Source organism: Corvus hawaiiensis, chromosome 5 (assembly GCF_020740725.1).
Source record: "Corvus hawaiiensis isolate bCorHaw1 chromosome 5, bCorHaw1.pri.cur, whole genome shotgun sequence".
NCBI classification, from domain to species: Eukaryota; Metazoa; Chordata; class Aves; order Passeriformes; family Corvidae; genus Corvus; species Corvus hawaiiensis.
The window spans coordinates 75,790,064-75,817,177 of NC_063217.1; the positions used below are offsets into that span (position 1 = coordinate 75,790,064).

Below are 27,114 nucleotides of genomic sequence, written 5' to 3' on the forward strand. Positions count from 1 at the left end.
AGAACGGGTGTTCTTAGCTCCTCTGGGTGGGGGACAGTATCCTGTATGTCTTTCCCGTGGTGCATTCCACCTACTGAAGTGCTGGAATCTTGAATTATCTCAGTGTGTTGAGCATACGAGTGCTGGCAGGAGATGGTGGCTCTCACTGAGCATGTATTTATAGTGAGAAATGTGGCTGGGTGCTGCAAGGCAACGGGCTCATCTCTAACAAACGAAGGCAAACGAAACAGGTACTCGGGGTTTACTGCTAAGAAGGCCGTACAGTAAACAGGAAAACACACCGACGTGTCAGTGAAACCAAGAGGGGAAGTGTTCTTTGACAAAAAGGGGTGGCTGCAGCCCTGACAAGGCGAGCTGTCGTACTGGTGAAAGGAAACCCTGCACGAGCCTCCTCAGATGCGCCATTTGGAGGAGGCTCATGCTTTCTGGGCCTCTTAAATACTACAGAGGGTTGGTTCAATTATAGTAATTACTCTGCTTCAAACTTGAGGCCTCCTGCACAGGCTCCAGATGGAAACCACATCAATGGCCAACTCTGCTATACTTGATACACCCAGCAGAACGCACTCTCTGCAGATGAGTCTGTTTTGGCAAGCTGTTTTGGACCCAACAGGTAGCAGGGGTAGATCACGTGACTGAGCCTCCAAGCGCATCCATGTCTTGCACATCCCTGTGAAACCAGGAGCAGTAAGTGCACTGCCGGACTAGGGACAAGGACGGTACAGTTGGTCATGTACCAGGTACTCAAGCATCCTACTTTTCCACCTTCACTAACACAATCTCTTTATCTCTGGCGGGAGTTTCACCCAGGCAGAGCCAGCAGGGCTTGTCCTGGCCACGGGCACCGGTCAGTGCTGCCAAAGCAGGCTCACAGAAGCCTGGACTGCTGCTGGCCAAAAGAGAACAAAGGCAACATCGTGCCAGCTGGATGGTATTCCTGAGTGTATCCACTGTCCCAAACCCCTTGCTTTCCAACACTGAGCCCCAAAGGTGAGAGCACCAATCTTTTTTTACCACTTATTGCACAGTTTCCAGCTGAACTTCATGAACGTGTGTGTTTCAAATGGGCTTAAACCATCGTGAGAAGGCTTTTCCATCTGGGTGTTGTTGTTAGTCTATGGATTTATTATAGCACTGTGTGTACCGTGATTAACAATGACTTCTCTTTCCAGAGTTAGTCACAGAGCACTGTTCACACTCAAAAAATATTTGGCAATTTGGGGGCTTCGGCACTATTCTGTGGCCTTCTTTATATCCACAGCTTTATTGTGCAGTAAACCCAGCAAGAACTTTGCCCAAACAATCAGAAGGCTAAGGCTTTCCAAACAAAAAATACTGCCCTACTTTGATCTAACTGCTGGGAAGAAATAGTGGTTTCCTGACACTTGGGAATTAGCAGGTAAGCCAGGGCGAAAACATGCCTGCAAGTCCAAAGTGCACGTAACAAACCAAGGCCATAATATCCCATAATCACCCCCACAAACACCCATCCCCAGAACTGCACTGCGCTCAGCATCCTTATCTTCTCTTGGGAACAACGGGGGCCAGGCAGTCTCAGTATTTTTCCTCTGTTGACCTCTTTAGTATTTAAAAGGACAGCTGCTTCCAACTGTATCTATCCGTCCTTACCTATGTACATACGGTCACAGTTACCAGTCTCCTTCTCCCTTCTCCTTGTAATTCCTCCTGAACAAGAAGGGTGGCACTTCCCTTCCCCTGACACACTCGCAAGAGATCAGCCAGCCCTGAACTAGAGCCAAGACTCCCAAGGGAACCCACTAGAACTGCAGAGGTTCTTTGTGTGCTTTACACGACGTTCTGAAAAAAACACGATTCTGTCTGTGGCTCCAAGTGTGCCACAGACAGGCAATGAAAAAGACGCTTGTGTCCCCGTGGCGGGGTTCCAGCACCCTGCCCAGCATTTCAAATGGTCTGTGTGCTATCAGTGCTGCCTCTCATGCTTGATAAGGAACAGGCTACTGACGGCCTATTAAAATGGAGAGAAAGGACCTCATTGACTTCAGCAGGCCTCAGAACAGGCTTAAGTGTCCTTTCCTGACCCCTCTCAAGCCATCTGGAAAGATGGCTTATAAGCTTGTCTCTGCCCACAGAGAGCAGATCCGATATCACCGTCTGGATGGGGGGAAGTGGCTGTGCTCAAGTCAGACCACTTTTTAAATGCTAAAAGAGAAGGGGCTCAGAATTGAGTTTTTAGACGTCTCGGATGTCAGCTACATTTCTGTAGCATGACACGTGTCTGTTACCAGTGGCAGGTCTTTTCAGGAAGTCTTGTACTTGCTGTTATGTAGTATTTAAAACAAACAAACCCACAGCAGAACTAACCAACTACAGCAGACCACATTTTGCACTGACCCTACTAACGAGAGCAGAAAGGAAGGACCACCTCACTTCCACCCTGCCACAGTTCTGTGGAATGGCTTCTAAATGGCTTCTAACCAGAAGGTTGTGCACTGCAGTAGCTTCTGGACAGAAGGGAAAGAGCAGAGGTTGTGTTGGTTTTGAAAAGGCTGAGAGGACACCAAAGGACTCTGACACTGTCCTCCGCTGAGAGCACTCATTCCACAAGACGATTTCCCAATTTCTGTGAGTTCGGTAACTATTTTTGCAACATTCTCTTCTCCTCTCTTCTCTTCTCTTCTTCTCTTCTCTTCTCTTCTCTTCTCTTCTCTTCTCTTCTCTTCTCTTCTCTTCTCTTCTCTTCTCTTCTCTTCTCTTCTCTTCTCGTTTCTTCTCCTTGTTTCCCCCCGCCCATCCTTAAGCTATCCTAGCTGCTAATCCTTACTTGCTTTAGAAATCAGAGTGAGCAGCCTTGAATTCCAATGCCTTTGAAACCATCCAGTGAAAGTTCAGGCGCATCCATACATCACCACAGCGCCAGAAGGACCTCACACCCTTCAAGTGGCACCAACCCTACTGTCTAAAACAGATTCTGAAGTCCAGATTAGGAAATACAAAGCAAGATACTTACCTTATGTGAGAATATGGGAAACATTTATTTACCATTTTATGCTTTTCCTAGACACGAAAAACTCCTGATAACCATTCTAGGGACGCTGCTTTACAGAAGCAAATGGAAGAATCATTCTCACACTATGCCAAGGGAGATGCAGAGTCACACAGAGATGAAAACATTACTGGTGGTTTTTCTGCAAAGCAGTGGCAGAGTTAACATCAAGGATTTGTTTCCCATCATTCCTCTCCTTCCTTTTTTATGGCTATCCAACGATATGGTCACAAAATTAAATCAGCTCTGTAGGGAGGCTTCATGACTGGCCACCACTTAGAGATATCAGTTGTTGTTCTGTATCTGTTACTGCTCCTCTGATTCAGTAAGGGCAGAGGGAGAGAGGGAGGAAGGAAATTAAAAAAAGCAGTGCACTAACCTGTCTCCAGTTAGCGGCATAATGACATGTGCCTGGGTGGAAAACACGATAAACGACAATCTCATCTTGGGGCTTTAGAAAAGGGAAAGAAGACAAAAACACGTTTCAGAGAAACATACAGATGCCCAGCATTTCATTCACTTATTCAGGTTTCATTCACATGATCTTTATCCTCCAGATGCCTAGAAACGTACTTCTGAACTACAAACACAAAATGAGAGGAGTTAAAGGAGTTTTGCCCATCTTCTCCTTACCCAGATGCTTGGGGAACAAAGTAGCAGAATTATTACTCTCTCCCACATGACTAGTCTCCAGTGATGTGGCCTCCCCACACACAGAAGGTAAAGCACATCCTTTGGAATTGTCAGGGCCACTGGTGTAACACCAAGGCAGGGAAACCACTTGGTTCCCTCCTGCTCCTTTGGGTGCTAACCAGACACATTTCCCATCTTTGAAACTGACCCTGTCAATTTTCCCTTTTCTTTCAGGATGACACAATGTCTATTTCCAGCTCTGTTTATCAAATCCTCCCAGTCACAGAACCAGCACCTACTGACTGCCTCAGGCCTGAGAAAGCAGCATGCAGACTCTTCCAGAGTGAGACTGGTTTTGTTTCTCTGACCAGACACTTGTGAGACTTGAAAACAACTTCCTTAAAAGCATCCAGGAAATCTCATGGTAAAAACCAATGTTGTATGAATTCATTTTATTAAGGAATTCAATCCTTTTTTCTTTTTTTTTTTTAATTTATTTTTAAGAAGGTCACCTCTTTCTTTGCACAAGGTTACAGGGAATCATATCTAATTAGCAGTGGAAAATGCTTAGGAGTTGCTCTGATGCTCTGGAGGCCCAAGACAGGAACTTTCCCAAGGTAAGTTGTAACATCTCTCCTACATGATTTTAAATTTTATTCATCACAATTTTAATATATTCAATAACTTTGTAATTCACTGTGTATGAGTATCAGCATTAATTAATCAGGTTAAGATTAGTAAGGACTTAACACTTGTAAAGCTGAATGGCCATATGTTTTCAGTTCACTGATGTCAATGATGCAACTTAAAATTATTGACATCAAGGGAATATAAGTACTGCAAGTCTGCACAGAACTGCACGGACCTTGGATTTAAGATCCAGGCTTGCAGTCTATCCATAATGGCTCTGCATACCAAAATCTGAGATGCTCTAAATTAAATCAGAATTGAAACCAAGGGATTATCACCCTTTTGAACTGCCAAAAAAACCCAAGTACTTGCAATCCCCACCTCCGGTAATTGCATCACCGCCTACCTATTACCGCGAGACTTCCCTGTCGGAGATGCGCCTCCACGTGCAATAGCCTCCAAGCTATGTTTTAGACAACTTCTCTTCAAGATCCCCACAAAACCATTCTCTCCACAAGCCAGCCCACCCATGCCTCCTCTGTGAGCACTCGGACTCTGGGATGGGAATGCAGCCAGACCTCCACACAAGTGTTGCAAGAGGGAGTGTCACTTGGCTGGAGAAGATGCTGAACTGAAAGGTTTCCACTGAACAAGCACCACCCTCTCAGGGGGGGCAAATGTTTTACCACCTACCAAAAGAAGTCCTGCTTTGATATCAGGCTCTCTTTTTCCATTGTTTTTTTGTTGTTTTTTTTTTTTTAATTCCAGAGCTTACAAAACAACTTTGAAAAGTTTCTGTCACCCCCTTGACAGAAGTTTTATGTAAGTTTACAGAAGATTTGCTTTTGACAAGATAAAAATAAGCAATATTTAGTTATAAAAGCCTAATTGTACCCTTTTATTAGCAAGCCAAGATCACAACTGCACTCTGCACTCAGTTTTCCTTAGCAAAACCTACCACACCATCTCTGCCTGTGTATGGTGGGGGATTACTTTGGTTTATTCTGGATTTTGTCGTAGGGTTTTTTAAAGCAAAGCACTGCAATCCTCAGCTGTTTGTACAGAGCAGTCAGCCAGGATTTGTAGCTATTTCAAGAGGAGCTGGACTTGCCCGGCAACACCGCTGACAGTAACAAAGTTAATTACATGTAAGTACAACAAATGCCCTGGTTACATGGCATGGGCTTCCTCTGCGTTTGAGCTTTAACACTGCTGTCTTCCTTTTGACCTGCACTATACATTTACACATATGTTTACATGTGTTCAGACTGCTTCTTTATACAGATCTCCAAACATGGAATTTGAGCAGTACTCCATCAGAAATTAGGCACATGGTATATTGAAAAACAAGTTTAAAGAAAACTTTAAATCACATCTGAGAGTCATTTAAGAGATCAACTATTTAAAGACATGTATTGTCACCTTTTTGCTGAGCTCCAGGCACAAGAAAATAATGTAAAATCTTCCAGTATTTTCCAGCCATTTGGGTGTTAGAAGCCAAACTTTTAATGTGTTTGTGAAACACATCCCCTGAGCTTGCAAAAGCACGGGGACTGGAGGGGAGGGGGGGGAGGTTTTAACACAGCCCAGAATTACCCCAGCATCACCTCGGGTGTCACAAGCAGCACCACGCACCTCACAAATCTTTCTGTCAGCTGATATACAAAATTAAATATCTCTCGCCAGTTCGTCGCCACGCTCCCAGACCTAGAAGGGAAAACCAGAGCACATCAGCGGCCTGATCTGGGGTGACATTTCGGGGCGAAACTGACGATATTCGCTGTTCCAAAAATCTTGAGGTACCGCCAGCTCTTGCCGGTAAGTTTGTCGCGATTTGTGGCGCATCCCGCGGTGAGGCGGCCCGGGCCCCGCTCCCCCCTCGCCAAGAGGGCGACCGCGGCCGCCGAACTTCCCCACAAAAGCGCGGCCGCCGCGCCGGGGCGGGTGGCAGATGCTGCCGCCGCTCGCTCTTCCAACGTGTCCGGCCGCAAACGCACCTCCGGGAGGAGAACTTCCCGCGGCCCCTCTCCGCATCTCCTCAGCGAGGTCCCGGCGGGATTCCCGAACTTCCTGCCGAGCCCCTCTCGGTGTGTTTCCCGCCGCCTCCCCTCAGCGCCCCCCGCGCGCGCGGTCCCTCAGCGCCCCTCGCGCGGCCCCTCAGCCCCACGCAGCGCCCGAACAAAAGCGGCGCCGCCGCCGCCCCGATCCCCGATGGCGGCGATTCCCCCATCCCCGCCCGCCTCTCCCTCCCCGCTTACTTGTCCAGCACGAAGTACATATCGAACGCTCCGTGGCACGACGGCTCGCCTGCAGCCGGCGCGGCGGCGGCGGGCAGCGGCGGCAGCAGCAGCGGCAGCAGCAGCAAGGGCACGGCCCCGGCCATGGAGCCTGCGGGCGGCGGAGAGCGCGGGCGGTCGCTGCCGTCCTGCCGCTCGCCGGAGTGGCCGCCCCTCGCCGCCGCCACCGCGGCTCGCCTGGCCCGGCCCGGCACGGCCCTCCCTCCCCGCAGCGGCGGCGGCGGCGGCTGGGGCGGGGGACAGGGCGGGCGGGCTCGCACCGCCCCCGCTCGCCCGGCCCGTGCGTCCCCCTTGCGTCCTGTCGTCCCTGTCAGGAACGCTCCAATTCGTGTTGCTGCCAGCATTGCCCGTGTGCCAGAGAGTAAGCCCCAAATAAATTTAGTGTTGGGGGGGGGGGGGGGTTGGGGATTGCACAAACACCGGAGAATTGTGATTTTGAAACAGAAAAAAGACCGACCTAACAGGGATCATGTGTCTCCCACAGGCTGTGAAGGTGAATCAGACAGCAAAAAGGATCTTGCTCTTCCCTTCACAAGAGGAGATAGGGAAGTCAGAGTCATCCTGCTGGAGAGTTTTCCTTTCATCTCACTTCATCCCCATTCCTGCTGTTTCTGGATGGTTTGTTGTAGCCACAGCACTCTGACCTGACACGTCCGTGTCACAGTGCCTTCTCCATGCCGATCCCAACGCCAAGCCAAGCCTCCCTCTGATGCAAGCTGGAAACTTCACCAAGGCCCACGGACCAGCAGTGAATACTGTCAGCCAGGGATCTGGCTCACAAAGTTCTCTAAGCCTGTGAGCTAGCAAGGCCAAAGGGTAAACAAGCAGTGTTTCACAGTTCCTGTGGATACACAAAACATGGAAGATTAAATACAGAGCAGCCTGGGCTTCGCCAAAGACCCAGCCAAAAGAAAGGCCGTGCAGAGGCGTGTGGGACGACAGAGCAAGCTTGCTGAGCTTCCCAAAACCAGCTGCACTCCAGCTTTCCAAGCTGCACGAGTCCACCCCAAGCCCCAGGAGCACTCGCCTTGCCTGGGAGTACATGTCACATTGTCCAGATGTTGGAAATCTTGCTTCAAGCACATGTGACCCACTGTGTTTAGAACAAGCCACCACTGCCAGTTCACTCTTTACTTGTTTCCAAGTGTGTGAATTCCTCTTTTAGCCTTTAGTGGTTTCTGCCGAAGAAGCAGATAAATCATGGCTATTTTGCTGTAACGGCTGGATGAGAGGGAGATAGGCACGTAGGAAGTACACGGCAGTGGCTCATGGCTATTTGCCCACGTTTGGCTTTGTTCACACAAGGGCCTGGAGCCTCCTTTCCCGGTTCCCAGAACTCGTTAGCTGATGCTCGGCTCTCTCCCCACCCTCCTCCAGCGCCACAGTGCTGCATAAACCTTGGCCCGGGGTGCCCAGCCCCATCGGGACGGGCGTTTCTCCCTGTGTGCACACACAAACTCTCAGGAAAGCAGCCTCCTGAGCTGGTATCTTTCTGATGTCCAAGGAGCCGGACGGGGCATCGGCAGCTTGCCAATGGCAAAACAAAGACCATGTTGCAGCAGCAGGAGGGGACGACGCATGCTCTTGGCTGCACCAAGGGACCCAAGCCAGCTGCAGACCTCTGCCCCAACCCCAGCTGAGTCTCCCGCTGCCTCTGGGTGTTGGTTCCGCATCTGGAACAGGCACAGCTTGCCCTCAGTCTCCATCCTGTCCGTCTGGAATCGAGGTCACTTGCACGAGGACCTCCTTTACACTGGCTTCTTGTGCCTGGAGGCTGGGACGGCCGGGAAACCAGGGGGACTGGGACGAAACCACCCTCAGTCATTTAAAACAGAACTCTCAAAAAAACGCAGCTTCAAAGTAACCCAGCTCTAGAAGCAGAAGTTTTCACGTGGATGGTCGACAGGCAGATGAACACAAGTTCACTGCCAAGGTTTACTGCAGAGAAAGTAGTAAACGGAACAGCTTACAGCACCTTTGGGGTTACACAGTTCCCTTCTGCATCTCCAGCACTTGCAGATGATTTCCCCACATGTTGTCCCTTAACACCCACCAATTCCCACTTTCTTTTTGGCCCAGGCAGGTCAGGAAGACCTCAGGCAAATGGTGCCAAACCAAACTCATCGTATTTGGGGAGTGAGCAGTTGGAACAAAAAGTCACCCTTGGTGTAACCTGGCTGTGAGCCTGGCCCTGCCCGGGAGTCCTCAGGAATGCTGCAACAGAAAAGTGGTGCCTGGGGGGGTGGAAATCCTTCAGTGCTGTGGTGAGGTGACCTCAGGACCAGAGTCAAACAGCGCCTTGGTGCGGCCACACGGGCTGCCTTTTGCATAGACTACAGAGGGTCAGGAAGGCTTTGTTACTTGAATCCAGTTCAGGTCCAGGATACTTCCGCCCAACAGCTGTGAGCCAGGCTGTTTTTTTCAGGATGCTCAGTGATTGCCAACATTTTGTCCGGGAAAAATGAAACTTGGGTGTGTCTGTGTGTGTGGCTGCTATGCTGATTAATTAAATCTCCTTTCTGACTCAGGTCCGGGATTGCCCTTCTCCCAAATGATCCGGGAGCAGCATGGAAGGGGAGAGCTCCACAGCACTGGCACCAGCCAGCGCTTCCAGACGCCCTGAGCTGTGCAAACCCAAGGACGGGTGATGCTGATGGGAAGCCTTGAGCCAGGGCAGCTCACAGGAAAATATTTTTCTTCTCCCCTCACCGGATATGAACCACACATGGAAGTCTCATGCTTCATGAAAGGAAAGAGAAACCAGAGGGACTCCAGCAGTTACACAACATGCAGGAGCTGTTTGAGAGCTGCCTCCTGAAGGATTAGCTACAAATCCTTGTTCCCTTTACAGCTGTAGCCTTGTGCCTGTGCTCATCCTGTAAAACAGTGTAGAAATGAATAAATAAAAAGGACGGCATTAAGTAACACAGGAACTCTCGTGTCCATGTGGTATTGCCTGCATCATCCAGATGGAAAGTATCTGTCTAGACAAATCTGGGAATTATGCAAGCTCAGAATTCCTGAATAGCCTTTCCTTTTCAACATCAAGAAACATTTACAGTGCCCACTGAAAATACGCACAGAAAAACACAGGGGGGAAAAAAACCCTTCAATTCCAGCAACCAGGAAACCCAAATGCTAGCAGTGTGTTGGATGAGAGAAGGTATAAGTGCGGGAATATGGAGCAATGTCCCTGCTGTGTGCACGCTGACTCATCGGCTGCCCCCAGGAACCAGGATCATCCCTGGTACTCCTGCCTCAGCGGAAGTGGAGCAGGCTCCATTGTGCTTCTTGTGGTTCTCTGCTGTCCAATGCCCTGGACAGGCCGCTTGTTTCCACTTTTCCAGAGCTGTTTGTTTCCATGGTGCTCAGACAAGCAGAAGGAATGAAAACAAAGAGGGAAAGATGGGCTCTCCTGGTGCAAGCCACCACAGAATAAAAATAAATCACTCTTGGCCTGGGAGAGCAAAAAAAAGCAGGACAGAAAACATGGAAATCCCACTCTGGCCTGGAAGCCGCCGCTGGCTCTGAGCAGAGCCCAGGGATCACCAGGGCTGGGAGTTTAGCACAAACTCCTAGAGTTGTAGTGACCCTTTTTGGTATTCTTGGGAAACAGCGGCCCAGCCAGGGAGACAGAAGAATGGAGCAGGCAGGAATTCTCCCCGCAGAACAGTGCAACCCAGGAAAAGGATAACACATTTCTCAGTAGTATATGAAGAAAAGTCATGTTTAAAGGAGCACATGTCGTGATCCAGCAGCCATCCAGTTTGTGACAGTTTTATCACTGACTCCAGGTGGGCAGGATCAAACCGTCCGAGGATGCATCCGAACAGAAACATCACTTGTGTTCAGTTTGGGGTCACGTTGGAGGAAAAGGGTTGTTTACCAATCCGGCCTGGCCCCTTCAGTGCTGCAAAGGAGAGAGAGAGAGAGCATCGTGTCAATTCTGCCCTCCCAGCCCTAGGACAGAAAGAGCAAAGAGAAAATGGGAGGATGAGTGATAAAACAACTGCTTGTACCACTGTTTGGGGGCAATCGGGGCATTATTTTTGCAGGGCCAGCGGGCTGCAGCAGGACATTGTGCCCGAGCCCCTGCTGGATCAGCAGCCCGGAAAGCAGATGTGCCAATTTCCTGTCCTTGATGATGATGGGCCCTAATTACGCCAGAGCTGTGGCAATGTCCTTTCTTGTGCATGACCCCTAATTTGGTTTCATGAAGTCATCTGTGCCAGGTTCTTCCGGCTGCAAGGCTGGGGTGAGTGATAGTCACGGAGAGCCTTGTGCTCTGTGTGCCCGAACACCTGGCCCATGCTTTGAACAAACAAAATTCAACTGGGAACAAACAAAATTCAGGCAACCCACTGGGATTTGGGCCACTTGCTTGGCTTGTTTTACCTCTTGCAGGATAGCGTGCCTGCTGACAGGGAGCTGTGTGCTGGGGGGAACATTCCAAGACAGGTGTAGGCACTCAGCCGAGACCAGCACTTAAGAGACTGCTCGTCTGTGGGGGGATGAATTTTGGAACTGGGGATAAAACACACTCCCCTTTGTTTTTTCACAAGGGAGATTCCCTTGCCGGTATTGCTGCTGGTGCCTTTTTCAACTTTTCACCATTCCTTTCCATGGTTTTTGCAAGTTTATTTGAGTTTTTTCTTTCCCCTTTTTTTCCTCTTTTTCTTTCCCTCTCATAATTTGAGGGGTTCCCCAATTTTGATGTTTGCCGTTTATTTAGTTTATTTATTTAAACAGAGGCTTTTATAAGTTTGGGAGAGGCTTTTTGGATGGCATGGTGGGGGGTTTTCCAACTTTTTTCTTGCGTGACTTTTTGAGGAAGCTTCTTGGGGTTTAGAATTTTTATTTATTTTTACTTCCCGTCTTTCTCCCAGGAGCTCTTTGTGGAAGTAGGCATTTGTCTGTTCGTGCAGGTCCTGCTTTGCATGGGTAGGGTCACTGCTCCTGACTGCTCCTGGAGCCAGCCGCACCCACCAGGAGCTGTTTGTTGTTCCCTGACTGTGGGACTCTGATTACTGTACCGGCAGCTCCCATCTCTATTCCTGGGGGTCACCTGGGCTTGCTGCTGCTGCTGGTGAGAGAGGATGGTGCTTGGGAGTTTGGCACAGAGGTAGTGTGGAGGTTTGCAGGGCGGTGAGAGGTGGAGATACCGCTCCCAGGACATCACGGATGTGATATGGGGCCTTGGTGGCCACATGGTACCTGCTTCTTCCTATGCCTGGTGGAGCAGGTGCTGTCCTGAGGAAGATGTGGTGCTGGCACAGGGGTCTGGCCTGTGGGAGCCTGGTGGAGGAAAGAGCTGGAGGAGGAGGGCTTGGGGCTGTGTAGCACCAAGGGGAGCAGGTGGGGAGATGCCAGACTTTTGGTGGAGCTTCTGCAGTGACGTGCCTGCAGGCAAAAGCCAGGGCACATGGGAAGAGGGCTGACTGGAGGTGGTGCTTCCGTGAAAGGGGACAGAGGCTCCGCAGTGGTGCTGGGTGGCAGCTTGTGCCGCCTGGAAGCTGGAGAAGGGCTCTGACCCTGCTTTGTGTAGCAAGTGAGGAAAAGAGCACTGTGGAGTGAGGCTCTAGGTGCTGGGCATGCAGAGTGGGGGGGACTGGAGAGCCCTTGGGAGGGGTCAAACAGCTCCAAGGAATGCTTGAGCAGGTCCTTGTGGCATGGCAAGTGTGGGAACAGCAGAACTTCTGACTGTCCCTGCTGGTCCAGGAGGCTATGTGGACACTGGAGTGGATGGATCTGGGATCACTGAGGATTACCCTCTGTGGATGCAAAGCTCCTCAGGGGCAGGCTGGCTGTGTGCCTGAGGCTGGGAGAGGCAGGCACCAGGATGTAGGGGGGCTTTGTCACCACACAGCTGGAGCTGAGCACTGGGGAGCAACAGCCACAGAGGTGCAGTCAGGATCACAATCACAGAATATTCTGAGTTGGAAGGGACCCATAAGGGTCACTGAGTCCAATTCTGGAGTGAATGGCCCATGTGGGGGATGGAGCCCACAACCCTGGCATTTTTAGCAGCTGGCTTTCACCAACTGAGCTAATTTGGAGTCAGCTCCCTTTGGGGTTTTAAGGCCTGACTCATCAGAGACCTAGATTTTTGGTCTGGACTTGGTGACCATGCTTTGAGCAGGAGGTAAAACCATCAGGGGTACTTTCCAACGTGATTGGGTGATTTTCCTTCTTGCCTGCCCTTGGCTGCAGCACGGTTCCACTGCCCACCGTGTAACTTCAGATTAGTGAAGATTTGTACACTGAACTCCGGCCAGACCGTCTAGAGGACATGCTTGGGGAAACCCCACATTCAGAAGGTGGGATGGGATTTTTACTGCAGTCAGCTCCAGGTTCTGCTGCTGTCAGACCGCAGGGCAGGAAGGGTGAGTGTGGGAGTGTTTGCTGGCTGACTCACGGCCCTGCCTGGTTATTCACCAGCCGAATCGCACCAGTGACTTTGCGTACATCAGCCTTGCCCTGTTCGTGTGAGCTGCTCCCCTGGCTGCCTGGATGACAAGGGTTTCTGATCGTCAGTGTGACTATGCTGGCCTTAAGACAGGAGTGAAGCAGCTGGGATGTGTCTTATCTGACTAGTATTTACATCTGTGTGACTCTGAATTACCTTTTCCTCAATTTCTCCACATGTGAAAAGTTTAACTTGTGCTGTATGCACTCGTGTCCTGTTGTCTGTCATCTAAGATTTTATCCTTTTCTCTTCCTATGTCTGGGCAGTTAGGATGGGTGGAGGTGGAGCAGTGCTGACTGGACTGCAGGCTTCATTTTCTGCGGTGCTGTTGGCAGAGCAGCAAATGCTACAGGGGCAGGAAGGGTCGTGTCCCTTTCCCCGGGGAAAAGCAAGTGAAGCAGCTTGGCAAGCGCTTCATATGTTTTCATGGATCAGCTTAGCGGGGTGTAGAAGGTGGTGTGCCTGGCATTGCTTTTGGGGAACACTTAGAGCTGCCACACAGTAGTAGCCACAGCAGGAGAGCTGGGGTACTACACTGTCATCCCGATGCGGCAGCATTTTCATGTCCATATTGAATTCTTGTGCCTGTAAGAAGGCCTTTTAAAGGAAATGTTTTGCTCAGCAAAGCTGATCAAGAACAAAATAACTCATGGTACAACGGTACCATGGTACCATAGCCCAAGACACCTGTTGTGAAGCATGTTGACCAGGAAGGGCCTTCAGTCCCTGCTGAGGATATGCAAAGATGTGGTTAACTCCTTGGAAAACTCATTTCCTGTCCTGAGGCGGAGACGGTGATGAGCTGGTGTGCGTTCACCTGGGCAGCTCATCTTGTGGCACAGACAAACCATGGTTCATAAGCTCCTCAGCAGCTCCCTGCCAGTCCTGTGCTCTCCCTCTTCCTCTACTCAGGAGCATTTACTTGTTTCGCTTGTTGTTCCAGGATTTTGTGCTCCTGCCCTCGCAAGAACCATCAGAACCAGCTGCACCTCAGAGAGGGAGCCAGAGTCACTGTGGGCTTGGAAAGGTCCTGGGTGCACAAAGAGCACAACAAATGGGAGATGGTGTCAGCTGCAATGAGTGGGCAGATGTTCCAGGTAGACAGGGTTTCTTTGGAACCAATCTAGTGCTCTGCGATTAGAGTTATGTCCTTAGAAATAAAGTTTACTTGGGAGCTCATCAGTGGGGATCAGTGTGCCAGCAATGTTTGTCCTCTCCAGGTCTGCATTGCAATCTCAGCTTGTGTTCTCAGCACCTTCCCTGTTACCTGCCTGCCACCTGAGTGCTTGCTCAGGCTGGAACTATGGGAAATGGTAGTCAGTTCGCCAGAGTTTGGCTGGGAGAGGTGAACAGTGTGCCCCCCTGAGTTTCCTGTGCTCAGCATGTTTTCTCCCAGTAGTTTTGGAGCTGCTTTGCAGGCACCAGGTGCAAGGCTGGCCACAGGCAGGAGTTACAGAGAGAGCACAGCTCCTCTGAGCTAGAAACATGGCAACTGCTCATCAGCACTGTCGGTCCTTATCTGCAGGAAGTAAGGAATAACCCCCATAAATCCTGTCCCATAAATCAGACTGTACTGAGCTCTGCTCTCATGAGCCGCGTCACAGGTCCTGGATGAGCAGCAGGGAAAGGTGCAGCTGAGTCACCAGCAGGGAGTCAGCACCTTGCTGCCTCAGGGGAACTGTTCGTACACACAAACATCAGCCTGCTCTGTCCTTGTCTTAGACACCCTGTACACACTTTTCCCTGTACACACTCCAGATGGCCTGGTAACATTAGTGCAAGGTGTGACACTGGATGTGCATGTTAGTAACATGTTTGAGTGAGAATGCTGAGTGGGGCTGGTGTTGTCTGAGGAATCAACAGGAACGTGGATGTGAGAGGTCCAAGTCCCCTAGAGATTGCTAGCCAGCGTGGGCATGTGTTAGTAAGGCTGAGTGGCCGCAGCCGTGGCACTGGTTCCTTGCAGCCAGGGCAGCAAACCCTGCGGATTAATACTCACTTTTCCAGTTTCACTTATACTGGAGTCTCCTGGTGCAGTCACTGGGGAAAAGGAGTGTGTGGGGGGAGGTGTGGAGTGTAATGCTACGTTCTGGCAGCACAGGGAAACTGAGTCTGCACAGCATCCCAAGTGTCTGGATACATCACCCAAGATAACCCTCACCTGTAACTGGAAGCCAGCGTAAAAATAATGGCAAGTTTCTCTGGGGCCTTGGCTTGGGTTCTTCCCCCTGTCCTGCCTTACAGAAATTTGTGCCATCTCTGCTGCTGTGTGGTGAGAGACAGTTCCCATCTTCGGGTGGAGATTTTAGGGGTGTGCAGTAGAAAGGCTCAAATCTCTGTGCCTCATTTGTAAAGTTCCTAGGCATTCTGGAATAAGATGCATAACAAGAAACACCAAATAGAACGCTAAAAACACAAAAAAAAAACCCCAAGCAAAACAGGCAAAAAAAAAATCCCCAAACCAGTTTTTCAGCTGTTGTGCTGAGGGAATTTTCATTCAGCATCTTGTAGGAAGTGTTTCTTGTCTTGCAGAATGAAAGTCACTGAATGTAGCTCATCAAGGCAGAATGCTGTGATATAATTTAGAAGCTCATTAGAGATCATAATCACAGTGACAGATGTTGGTGGGAAGTAGGAACCATCATAAAGATAAATAGGGAGCTGTTTGTCATGAGGGTATTAGATCATACGGGGGCAACGTTTTCTGAGATATCTAAGGGGCCTGATTATCACTTGGAGGTTTCCAGCTAGGTTTTTTAGTGTATCAATCGCTTGGAAGATAAGACTGAGGCATTCAAATATTGAAGACTTTGCTTGTAAGAGCCATAAATTGACATTGTGTCTGCTAACCCATGTTGGAGCAGGACATGCCCTTCTCTGGGGTGAGCTATGCATACCACAGCATCTCTGAGTGTCAAATACTGTGGGATGGGAGCTGTGCTGTGAGGTGGGAGAGCTGTGCCTGGGTAAGGAGCAATGCAAGCAGCTGGATTGTGCAGGTAGATGGAGCATGGGCTGGTGGCATGTGCTGCAGAGAAAAAGGTTTTTAAGGGCCACCAGAAGGTATTACTTGGCCTGTTACTGTGTTAAGTGTGAAATCATCGCCGGATTTGGAGATGCGCGCTCTTCCTTTGTGCTACCCGCTTCCTCTGGGTTGCACCATGGAGATTGAGACGCAGATCCCATGCACGATGAGTGACTCGGATGTGGATGCCAGCGTGAGAGGCTCGTGCGTGCATGGCTCCGTGGGGACGGAGCAGAAATCCTGGTCCGTCAGAAATCCTGGGTGGCAGGGATTGAGCTGGTTGAGCAGGGGTTGAGCTCCCATTGCTATTGCTCCTGTGTGATTTGGAAGTGCAGAGATGGCAAAGGGGCCGGTCGCCAGCCTTGGGAAGCGGGCAGAACTGCAGAGCCTCAGAAGTGGAAGTAGGTTAACAGAATCATCATTAGGCTGTGCTGGCATGTGGGTCACTGGGGTGTGAAGTCACCTGATGGAAGCACTGCCCAATAACAGAAATTCCCTAGCAGAAAATGAGCTTTTGTTGCTGTAGTGCTGTTCTTCTGAGGTGTTCCATCTGCTTTACAAAGAGCGTCTGACTGAGCCCAGCAACGCTTCCATGAGAACAGCATCTCTAGTGACAGCTTGCAGCTGTCTAGCAGATGAGAGCACCCAGGTGTAATGGCAAACAGGGAGGGAATTACAACCATCCCATTTTGCTGAGGGAGGGATGCTCTTGCGAGACAAAAAGGGACCACCTAGTAGGTCTGTTTGACAGCTGAATGTCCTTAAGTAGGCACTGAAAGTGTGGGTGTGGAGTGTGCTGTAAGTTCATACAAGCAAATATAAGAGAATAAATCCAAATAGTTGGATCAATTTTACCTTTGGAATGGTGGCTAAGCAATTGTAGACAGTTGCTCCAAATGATCTTTAAACTTTTGTGTTAAAAAGAGGAGAGCCCAGAAGGACCACCTTGCAGCTCAGCCTGGCGCAGCCGTTCCGGCTCTCGGTGGCCCTGGCAGGGCAGGAGGGGCTGCCATGTGCCACAGGGCACAGAACGCATTCAGAGCCCTGAGCTGGTGCTGTGGCACAGATGATCTCCATAAACTGTGATGACATTAATCTAATGTATGCATTCTCCTACGAATGTGAATACCAACAAATACAAATCCCATGCAAATCAGGCGCTCGCGCAGTATGTGCAAGTGGCTGAACATCTGAGGACTCAAATATTATATCAGAAGTTGTTCGCAGACGTGCCTGTTCCAAAATTTGCTGTTACACTGCCCTTCTGTGTTCCCATGGGAACTCTCAGGTAAGGGAGAGACACACTCCAGCTAAAAGAAGTGTGTGAAGTAAAACCTGGCTTCCTTGCTGGATTCCTCCTCCTTCCCCGAGCCTGCAGCTCCTTCAGATGCCCGGCTGCATGGAAAGGCTCCCCCCAGCCTCTGTGGTTTCCCCTTGGGATGGGGGAAAGGTGGATGTTAAGTGTTCCTCAGAAAAGGAAGCGGTACCCTCTGCCAACTGGCAAAGAGCAAGTGCTGGCACTAACTGCGGGAGAGAGATTATTCACTCATTCTGCAGGAGAGCCTGTTGGGAATCCCTCTCCCAGTCCTTGCCTGGCTCTTCCAGCTGTGCCTGCTGCAGCCCAGGTGCTTGAAGGGGCATGGCGGTGTGTGTCCCAAAGGGGCTGGGAAGCTCCTTGGGATGGTGTCTCTCGGGTGAGAAATCTTAGCATCTCTCAACTGAACGAAGAGGGAAGCAGAGGGCAGCTGAGAGCTTTGCAAGAGGCTGCAGGAAGGGAAGAGGGAGCGAATTAACTGCCCCTGTGCCCTCAGCCAGCACCATGGGGAATTCAGTTTGCAACAGGAAAAGAAAGAGGTAGGAACAAGTGTGAAGTGTGCAAGAACACCAAGTGTAAAACCCCATAATCCATGTTTTGGAGTTGTTTTTTTTTAGTTGCTGGGGAATGCTCAAGGGTTTCAAAATGGAGCTGGATCTTGTAAAACAAGAGTATGATGGATGCAGCAGGGTTCATAGAAACGTCCCAGGAAGAACAGGGGAAAAATAACCCAGCAGCTCATGTACAGGCAGTCAGAGAGGATGCGATCCATGTGGAGGGACTGGGGTGCAGAGACATGGACGTCAATGAAAACAAGTGATAGGAGAGGCAAAAGGATGTGTTGTTGTAAATATCAAACCCCTCAGGTTATTCTTTCCTCCTGAAACCACAGTTGCTTGTGCAATCAAGACAGGGGATTTAGGAGAGGGAGCAAGCCTGTGCAGGTGGTTATATCCCACATGAAGACTGTTCTCCCTTAAAAGTGGCCAGATTTTGTGGTGGCACAGGGAGACTGCAGATGGGAGCTGTGAATGGCCCTGGAGAGGGGCCTGTCCTGACAGTGGCAGTGGGTGCTTGCCTGACTCCAGAAAGGGGGTGCGTCCAGAGCACAGGAGTACGGCTTAGAGGGGCTGTTGGGTTTTCTCTGCTCGTCTAGAGCTCACGGATATGACAAACAGTGTACCACGAGACCCCTGCCAGCTTTCCCCTCACTATCCCCTCTGTGCCCTTGGCTGCTCAGAAGGTTCCAGGGGACTGCTGACTTCGGTGCTGAGAGAAAATAATCTGTTGTCTCTTAGGCAGTGGCAAATTGTGTGGGCTGAGATCACATTTACTCTTAGCCTAAGCCTGCAAGTATTCCATGCATAGCCCCCCTTAATGAAAAGCCTCAGCCGCTGCCAGCGGGTTAAGAGTTAGGGCCAGCAACCCCTGGCATGTCAATAAATCTTCGTCCTTAGCTCATCAAATCCCCAGCCTGCTCGTTCAAGAGGGATTCACAAGAGGTGATACAAGACTGACCTTTGCTCTGCCGTAAATGCAGGTGCACGTGAACCAGCTCAATCAGCGGGCTCTTTTTTTGGCTCCCTTCGCTTGAGGTAGTTTATCTCACCCGGCGGCTGCAGGACCAGTGCAGCATCCTGGCAGTATGCTGTGACATGCTTGGCTTTCCCTCTCCCCTCCTTTGTCAGCTCCTTCAGGTGGCTTTTCCCAAGCCTCCCCTTTCTGACCCTGTGGAACTGTTTTTCCCTCTCCCCATGACTCCCTATCTTTCAAAATACCTTGTAATTTTGACAATGTTGATTTTTACTGCGGTAAAGGAAAAACGTGGCTTTTTTTGACAGCCAGATTGCATGTTTGTTTGTTCTTTTATTTTTGGCTTCTTAGGAGCTTTTTGCCACTTCTCACTTTCTAATTGTCTCTTTTTCTAATCCAGGCACTTATGCTCAAAGCCAACATTTCTTATGGCAACTTTTTATCACCTGCTGGCTAGAACAGAATAGCAAAAAAAAACCAGATTCTGGCTGAAGGACCTACAAAAGCAGGAAAATATAAAGGCTTATTTTAAGGATAGAATAGAAAAAGTGTTTAGAGGTGAACGACCTGGCTGCATGCAGAGATCTGGCTTAAGCTTTAGAACAGAGTACCTCTGTAACTGGAAAGGAGGAAAGTGGGATCCCTGTTTATGTTGCAGGGGAAAAAACCTACCAAAAAGGAATTTCTTGGGCACCCAGATGGTTTGCAGCTCAGGATAACGCACTGGGGACTGGCAGCAGACAGGAGGTAATGAGCAGGTCTGATGTGCAAGCGAAGTCAAGCAGAAGCAGCGGTGGGCACGGGACCCTGGTGGGGGAGGTTGTGCTTGCTGAAGTGGGATGATGCAGTGCAAGACTGGCAAAGAAAGGAGCAGCAGTCCTCGATCTCTTGGGAAAAAGGCATCTGTGTGTCTTGAATAACGCTGTTCGTGTCTGGAGACGGCTGAATTTTTTCAGGACCCTGTAGGGTGACAGTATTTTGCTGAGACTATGTGCAGGGAGTCATGGGTTTGTTGTTGTTTTTAGCTACATAAGTTAAGCAATAGACTGGAAAAACCACGTGTTTCTTGGAGGCATTGGTATCTGTCCCCTCCTGCCGACGTTTGCCTGGTCCTCTGGTGTTGCCAGGGGCTGTGGTGTGCTGTGTGCCAGCTCGGGGGATGTACAGCAGCCCTGCTTCTGAGGCAGGAGCGAGCTGCAGAGTGACCTGTGAACAGACTTGATCCTGTGGATTCCTGTTTACCTGCTGGTGCTGGCTCTGGAAGGAGGGCTTGTGCCTTGGCTGGTGGGGTCTGAAGCCTTTAGTGATGCACAAGCGCTCCTTGTGAGCCCTGTGCACTGCCCCGACACCTCGGTGTCGGTGCTGCCAGCCCTTCTGGGAACAAGCCCCTGACCACAGACCGTCCCCTTTGTCCGTGGCTGCTGGCCGAGCCCTGGCTCACCAGGACCGATCCCAGCCCAGGTCAGAGTTCGGCAGCCATCATCCGCCTTGGACCACATGTCTGAAGTCCTCAGTTTCCATCCCAGCTATTGTTTCCCAGGGCCTGTTCACAAAAGCTGTGTCCGCCTGCTTGCTTTGCAGTAGCCCGCGAGCGGGGCCAACCCACCTGTGTTCCCCGGGAGGTTATTCGTGGCTGAACAAGCTTGGCTCCACACAACTGATCTGCTTAAGTGCACTTCCCTTCCTTGCTTTCATTCCACTCGTCAGGCTGCAGAGATAACGTCTGTCTTTGTTCTGATGCGAGACCCTTGCGTAGGTACCCAATCTTCCCCATAGCGTATCCTTTAAAATAGATAAATTTGCCTTTTCTGAGTGGCAATTTAGATTGATTTTGATAGAGAGGATGGCGGAATCATATACAGAAGAAAAAAATCTTTTAAAATGAGAACGGAAGCAAATATAGTTTAGTAGTATACTCGTTACAGAATGAACAGCATATTGTATGTGCTGTGTTAGAGGTATGTTATGAATAACAAAAGCACTGGAGCATTTACATATTTGTTTTCAGAAATCCTGGCAGTTGGATTTCACCATTCTGCGCCTCTTTGCCAGAATCACTAAACAGTGGTACATATGGCTTCTGAAGTACCATATGTCGTGGAAAACGTTAGCTGATGCCTATACTGATGCGATACGCTATAGTCTTTATTTAGATTTTTTTGCAGTTTTGAACAAAGAATATTAGATCATGCAAAACATTGTGCAAGCAGTATGGAGTAGTACATACAGGAAAACATAATGCATTGTGCCCAGAGAAAAGCCAGCTAAGAAAAGGGAAAGAAAGGGTGGTGTCGGGAATTAGAATGTGCACGTGCCAAGAAATGCATCAAAGGGTGGGACATGGCTTTGTGCGGCCAAGGCAGGAGGTTTTCCAGTGCTTGAAGCAGAGTCAAGAGCCAGAGCTCCATGGATGTGCCGGTTTTGAATCAAGTCCTGTTTCTAAGAGATGCTTCCTTTTACAAAAAGTAGTACTCAGGCTTAAATCTAAGTACATGCTTGAAATCTTTGGAGAGCAAAGGAAACCACGTGCATGAGTGCTTTCCTACAGAGCCCTCCTTGTAGGAGCAGGGATAACTCTGCTCTCTCTCCCATATCATTGTCTGAAAATAATGACGATGAACACAATGAGTTTTATGAGAAGCATCTTGAAAACAAACCAAAATATAGTTTCCAACACGGCGACCGCAAAGCCCAACCTGGCGTTAAAAAATGAATCCAGGGTTTTGTTTTGACAAGTTTTTAAAGCACTTCCCCACCCCCCCACCCCGCCCGTCTCGCCTCATCTTCACTGCACTCACATCGCTGACGGTGGCAGCACCAAACACTGAGGGGAGCCTGGTGCTGGGGCTGTCGGGAGTAGCCGGAGGAGAAGGTGACCCTGAGGGGAAGGAGAGCAGGGAGGTGTTTCTTGCCTCCATGGCTCCCTGCTGGAGCAGTGCCCTGCTCTCCCCTTTCCCTTTTCTTCTGGCTGCTCTGTGTGCAGACCACTGCTCCGTGAACACTTAATAGGCTTAACTTTAAGCACCAGAGTAGATCCAATGGGATTACTCACATATTTAAACGAAGGTATAATGTTTGGAGAGGCGGGAGAAGCGTTGCATCTCTGTCTCTTGATTTGGCTCCTGCTCTTAAAGCCGCCCAGTTCTAGTGTCTGAGGATGGGAGGTTATGGGATTCACACAGCCTCTGCCACAAGCGTGTTGGGGTGTGTGTGGTATAGTGTTGGGGAAGATGAAACAGGAAAGCCTTATAAATATGATTGCCTGACAAAAGATTTTGGGAATATGAAAACTACAGGCGACATCGAAATGAAAGCCACTTTTGAAATACCAAATCTTAGTTACTGAACAACTGGAAAACAATGGTATGGCCGACTGAAGGTAATCCCCTCTTGATTGAACAATACCCTCTGCTTGCAGGCAGGTCCAAGGGTCAGAGCAGACCCTACTAGCTCAGCAGAAGGGGTCCAAAGAGTAGTTTTTAGAAGTTAAGATGTAACACTCTATGGTAATATAAGAACTCTTATAGGCTGTATGTAAATGCTATAGGATTTGTATCTTGTATTAGATTGGTTAGTGACAATTAGAATATTCAGTACAGAAGATGATTTATTGTATTGTAACCAGGACTTCACCTTTCCATTCCTCTCTTACTCTTCGCACACTCTTACACTCTCTCTCTCTCTCTCTCTCTCTCCTTACTTACCCGCTTACTCTCTTGCTCTCTTGGGCCTGCTCAGAGCTGCCAGCTGCAGCTCTAAGCAGTGCCCCTATACCCACGCCCTTTGCAATAAACCGCATGTGTTCCAAGATCTGACTATAGAGATCTCTCGTCACCGTCCGTCCCGACCGTCCGAACCCACACCCCAAGCTCCCACAGTATAGCGAATGTTAAACCACAAAAGGTAGGAATTTGGGGAAATCTCTTATAATGTGCAGACATTCCTTGGTTGAGGCCAACCAACTAACCAAAACAGAGACAAACCCAGCACAAAAACAGAAGGGTGAATAAGACTCAGTCCAGAATGCAGCCGGAGCAGAATGACTTCCTGGGGAGGTGGGAGCAGAAGGAAAGGGCTCACAGCTGAGCTGTGCCGCAGATGGCCAGGCAGGGGACGTCGGGGAAGCCGCTGCCTGTGGGAAGAGCACGTGTGGTGTCAGAGATGGGCTCCACCGTGGAACAGTTGTGCCGACCTGGGAGGGCTCTTGGTGTACGTGGGGGTTTAATAGCACAGGTAATTGCAGAGAGGCCAGCGCTGGGGGAGGAGCCTGTAATTCCCTGCCTGGCTGAAAGAAGCAGGAAAGGCAGTGCAAGCTGCCAGTGGTCTTTCATGGTGCAAGCAAAAGTAGTGGAACATTTAAGAAACTGAGGCTGTTTCACAGGAATTATCTGAGGCAAGAGCTGCGTGTGTGTGTGTAGGTAGCATCTCACACGTTTTATGAACCACTCCCTGAATGGATGTAAACAGAAATAGAAGTCAGAATGGAAGCTAAGGGAAAGCAGGGCTGAGGGGAGCTTTCACTGAGCACCTATTTGAGGTTGCCTCACAGGTTCCCTGGAAAGCACCTAGTGGCTCAAATTCAAGCTTCATTATGCGGTTGTAAATTGGTTAAATTTGTAAGAGGGGAAGATTAACATTCGTATGCCTACCTCTGACTGAGGTGTTTTAATTCCTTTGTAGGATCAAGTACCTTCCCAGAGCTTCCGAGCAGAGAAAAAGGGAGCCTCTCTTCCCAGAGAATGATGTTTGTAGCGGTGCCAAGCAGGTGCCCCTTCCTTCCACCTCTGATCTCCACATCTCTCATAGGGGAGGCCGGTGAGTGCCCAGCCTGCCCTGGGTGTGCAGCTGCCCCTCTGGGCTGTGAACCAAGCTGTCAGGGCCACCACTGAGCCCACTGTGTCACAAGCAGGGCGGCTGTCCAGGCTGCAGCAGGTAGACCCCCGGAGGGGAAGGACACCTGAGCCAGGCTGCCCACTGAGCGGGTCAGTGCAGCTCCCTCCCCTGGCCTGGGCCATTTTCCCGGCTGTCCTGGCATGGAGCTTCCTGCGTTGTTCTCTGTGTCCTCCATGAGCACAAGCAGGCCATTTGCTGCATTAGCCTCATTATGTTTCCTTTCCAAAAGGATCCACCGGTGTCTGCCCTGTGGTTTGGAAAGGGGTTAATGCTTTCCCCTCCCAAACCTCAGCTCACCAGCACATCTCCCTTGTGCTGCAATTATTAAATGACACTTCACAACTTCATCTCCTCTCCTGCTACATCTGCTTGCTGCTCCCATGTGCAACCCTGCTCACGTCCCAAACATCTAAATGCATTGTTTCCTCTGTTTCTCCTGCCAGCATGGAAAGGAGCCATCCCTGAAGCAGGATTGCCTTTGAGCTGGCAGCGACGAGTGATTGGCTTTGGGCAGCGCTGCTGAGACTCTGGCAGGCCGTTTAGCAGAGAACCTTGGCTAATGAATGTCATCCACACCTAGCAGATGTGCCACTGCCTGCCATGCCAGATTTTTGACATAATACAGGGCTGCTGGACACGACAGTGCTTGGGAAAAGCCAGGGAGTGACTCGTGCCTTCAACGTGGCGTTCGGTCCCGCTTGTGCTCTGCAAGAGAAACGAAACCAGAGGGAGAGAGGGAGGGAAGTGCATCCGTGTCTCCCAGTCCTCGACCCCGGTTTTATCGGTGCAAAAATCGTATTTGTGTTGCTTTCACTCACGTGCCAGGGGATCTTGAAAGAAGAGCCCACCACCTTTTTTTTTTTTTGGTCCCCTGTGCTTCCAGGCCCAGCTCCTGCTGGTCCCTCCAGCCTCCCGCCGGCTCCCAGGATGGGGAAACGAGCAGGGGGCTGAGTGCCCCCCGGGATCTGGGATGGCTGCGAGCAGGTGCCTGGCACCTGCATCTCGCCGCCGGCAGTATCCCGGGCTTCGTCTTTCCTCTCCTGCCCTCCATCGGAGGGAAGCAGCATTCGCCGGGCACAGCGGGGGGCCGGGGGGGGACACCGACCCCCAGGCGCCCCGAGACCCTCCGAGCTTCGGGGACTCCCCCTCACCCCGCCCGGCGCGGGAGTGAGGACGGGGTTGCCTCCTAATCCGGGCGTAATCCCGGAGAGCGGCAGCAGAGCGGGCGGCCGCTAATCCCGGCCCGCCGCCGCTAATCCCGGCCCGTGTCCGTGGGTCTCTGCCCGTGTCCCCGCGGGCTGGGGGCGATGTCCCCTCCCCAGAGCGTGCAGTGGGGTCCCGGGTGGAACCCCCGGCTCTCAGGGACGTAAATCTGTTAATGACCTAACTCGGTCATTAACCCGCTGTTTGCCCGGCGGGCGGCGGCGCAGCAAGGGGCGGGGGCCGCTCTCGGGTGGGCGCTGCCCGCCCGGTGCTCCTGCAGCCCCCCCAGGCTTCTGCACCTCCTCTTCGGTCCGACACTCTCCTTTTTGGGGTGACATCGTTGCCGGGTTTTTCTGTGCGCCCGGGAGCAGCTCGGCCGGGGGTGCAGCTCGGAGGGGTCCCCCCAAGCACCCTCCGGGGGCAGCCTGGAAGGCCGCGGCGGCTGCGGGACGTGTCCTACATTACGGGGAGCTCCGAGGGGGGAGCCTGGGGGGTTGTTCCCTCCCAGCCGGCTGGAAGCCAAGTTCAGTGCGGCGTGGCCGAGCCGAGATGCAGCCGGGGAGAGTGCTTGGGGCGGTCGGTCCCGGGAATATCGTACCCCAATGAGTAATGCTCCGGCTCGCTGGCTGCGAGATTTCAGGCGCCGATGCACCGTGTAACGCAGGTCGCTTTGCCGCTCCCCCCGGTTTTTTTCCTCGGCCTCTTTATCTTTCAATTGCAAAGCAATTAAAGGTCTGCGAGCATCCCTCCCCGCGGGGCCCTCTGATGCCCGCTGTATTGCCCTTTAGATGCCTCTTCCTTTTTTTGTTTTACAATTGTTGTATCAATATAATGCTTCCTTTCTTCCTCTGTCTCTATAGATACAGATATACAAGGCAAACCAAAGGTTTCGGCTGCTATTCAGTGCCTCCTCATTTGTCCCGGAGCCGTAACAGTGGTGCCCTTTCTCTTCTGGCTGCTTTTCCCTGCTTCTGGAGCAGCAGTTATGGGAGAAGCAGATGGCTACTGATTGGGTGAGCTTTGTGGCTTTAATACTGAATACTTTATGGAAAAGGACTTTATCATGCTTGGTTGGTCAGAGGAACAACGGGATGAGATTTATGACTAGAGAAAATAAATCTTTTTAAGTTTCAAGCTCCTTCACACACCCCACGTCAAGTTGCTGTAGCAGAGCTGGAGCTGAAATGCTCAGCATCTTTATTTTTTCCCGCCCCCTGCCCCGTCTGTCTGTCCTTTCACTGCTCTCCCCACCCCCTCTGCGCCAGGCTTTAGCAAACCTTTGCTAACTTTAGGGACTGTCACTCACTGGAGAAGCCAAGGCCTTCAGAGCCCCCAGGCAGCACCAGGAAGGGAAAGGCCATCCCTGCGTGGGGATTATCCACCTGACGGGAATATGCTGGGCAGTCAGCTCCTGCCAAGGCTTGGCCACACGTAGCTCAACGGCCACCCAGTGTCCGGTGGGGAGTTGTGAGTGACATCCTCATGGACATGACAGCAGGGAAGCCATGTGGCCACCAAAGAGATGTCCGGGCCACCGCTCTGAGCTCAGCTCTCCTGAGGAGATGGAGCCCAGCACTGCCTGACCCCATGCACCCCACACTGGGCAGCACTGGGCCGAGGGCTGTGGGACCGTCCCTCCGGGGCCTGTCCTCTGCGCTGTCCTTCAGCTGCAGCGTGGCTTCTGCCTGGCCTTACATGGAGGCATGGCCAGGGCCGTGCGGTGGGGTGGGCTCAGCCCCAGCGTGGGACGCTGGTGGTGGCACACAGGGACAGAAAGGCCCGAGGGTGTACAGGAGGCAGAAGCAGATTTCAGTCCTGCAGGGGTTCCCCTTCTTCCATTTCTCTCCCTTTCCTGTCCTTCATAGCCAATCATGTCTTCTGTCAGGCTGTTAAACACTTAAAGGAAGGTGAAGCTAGGTGAAAGCTTTCCAGGTTTTAAACCTTGATGCTGCTGTCAGGCCAAGTAAGGAGGAGAAGCAGAAAGCCTGAGAAAAATAATTTTGGGATAGAAGGTCAGCAGTGATAGTGGGCTATGTATGAACCTTTTCACCAGCCACCTATATTGTGTTCAGTGGTCTAGGTTTTGGTCAGTAA

At 50.9% G+C, this 27,114-nt stretch overlaps 1 protein-coding gene and 2 long non-coding RNA genes across 5 annotated transcripts in view; 2 read left to right on the forward strand and 1 right to left on the reverse strand.

The window, feature by feature from the left end:
- Positions 1-6,745, reverse strand: part of ANTXR2 (ANTXR cell adhesion molecule 2) — a 79,365-nt gene extending 72,620 nt beyond the window's left edge. Inside the window, exons 1-3 of one of the 2 annotated variants that reach the window (XM_048303804.1) lie at positions 6,547-6,738; positions 5,924-5,995; positions 3,405-3,476 (exon numbers count right to left, since the gene is read on the reverse strand). In XM_048303804.1, the coding sequence (XP_048159761.1) occupies positions 3,405-3,476; positions 5,924-5,995; positions 6,547-6,671 (269 nt within the window). In that variant the 5' untranslated portion in view covers positions 6,672-6,738. Of the gene's footprint in view, positions 1-3,404; positions 3,477-5,923; positions 5,996-6,546 lie in introns of both variants that reach the window. The other variant, XM_048303803.1, reaches the window with a different exon arrangement.
- On the forward strand, positions 3,572-5,430 carry LOC125326047. The gene is made up of 4 exons (XR_007203665.1): positions 3,572-3,745; positions 3,893-4,082; positions 4,188-4,275; positions 5,309-5,430. It is a non-coding gene; the product is annotated as an uncharacterized LOC125326047 (long non-coding RNA).
- On the forward strand, positions 5,973-26,178 carry LOC125326045. 2 transcript variants are annotated; one of them, XR_007203662.1, is made up of 3 exons: positions 5,973-6,106; positions 7,070-10,840; positions 25,881-26,178. It is a non-coding gene; the product is annotated as an uncharacterized LOC125326045 (long non-coding RNA). The 2 variants fall into 2 exon arrangements; XR_007203663.1 differs by lacking the exon at positions 25,881-26,178 and adding an exon at positions 23,605-23,710.
- The last annotated feature ends 936 nt before the right edge of the window (positions 26,179-27,114 follow it).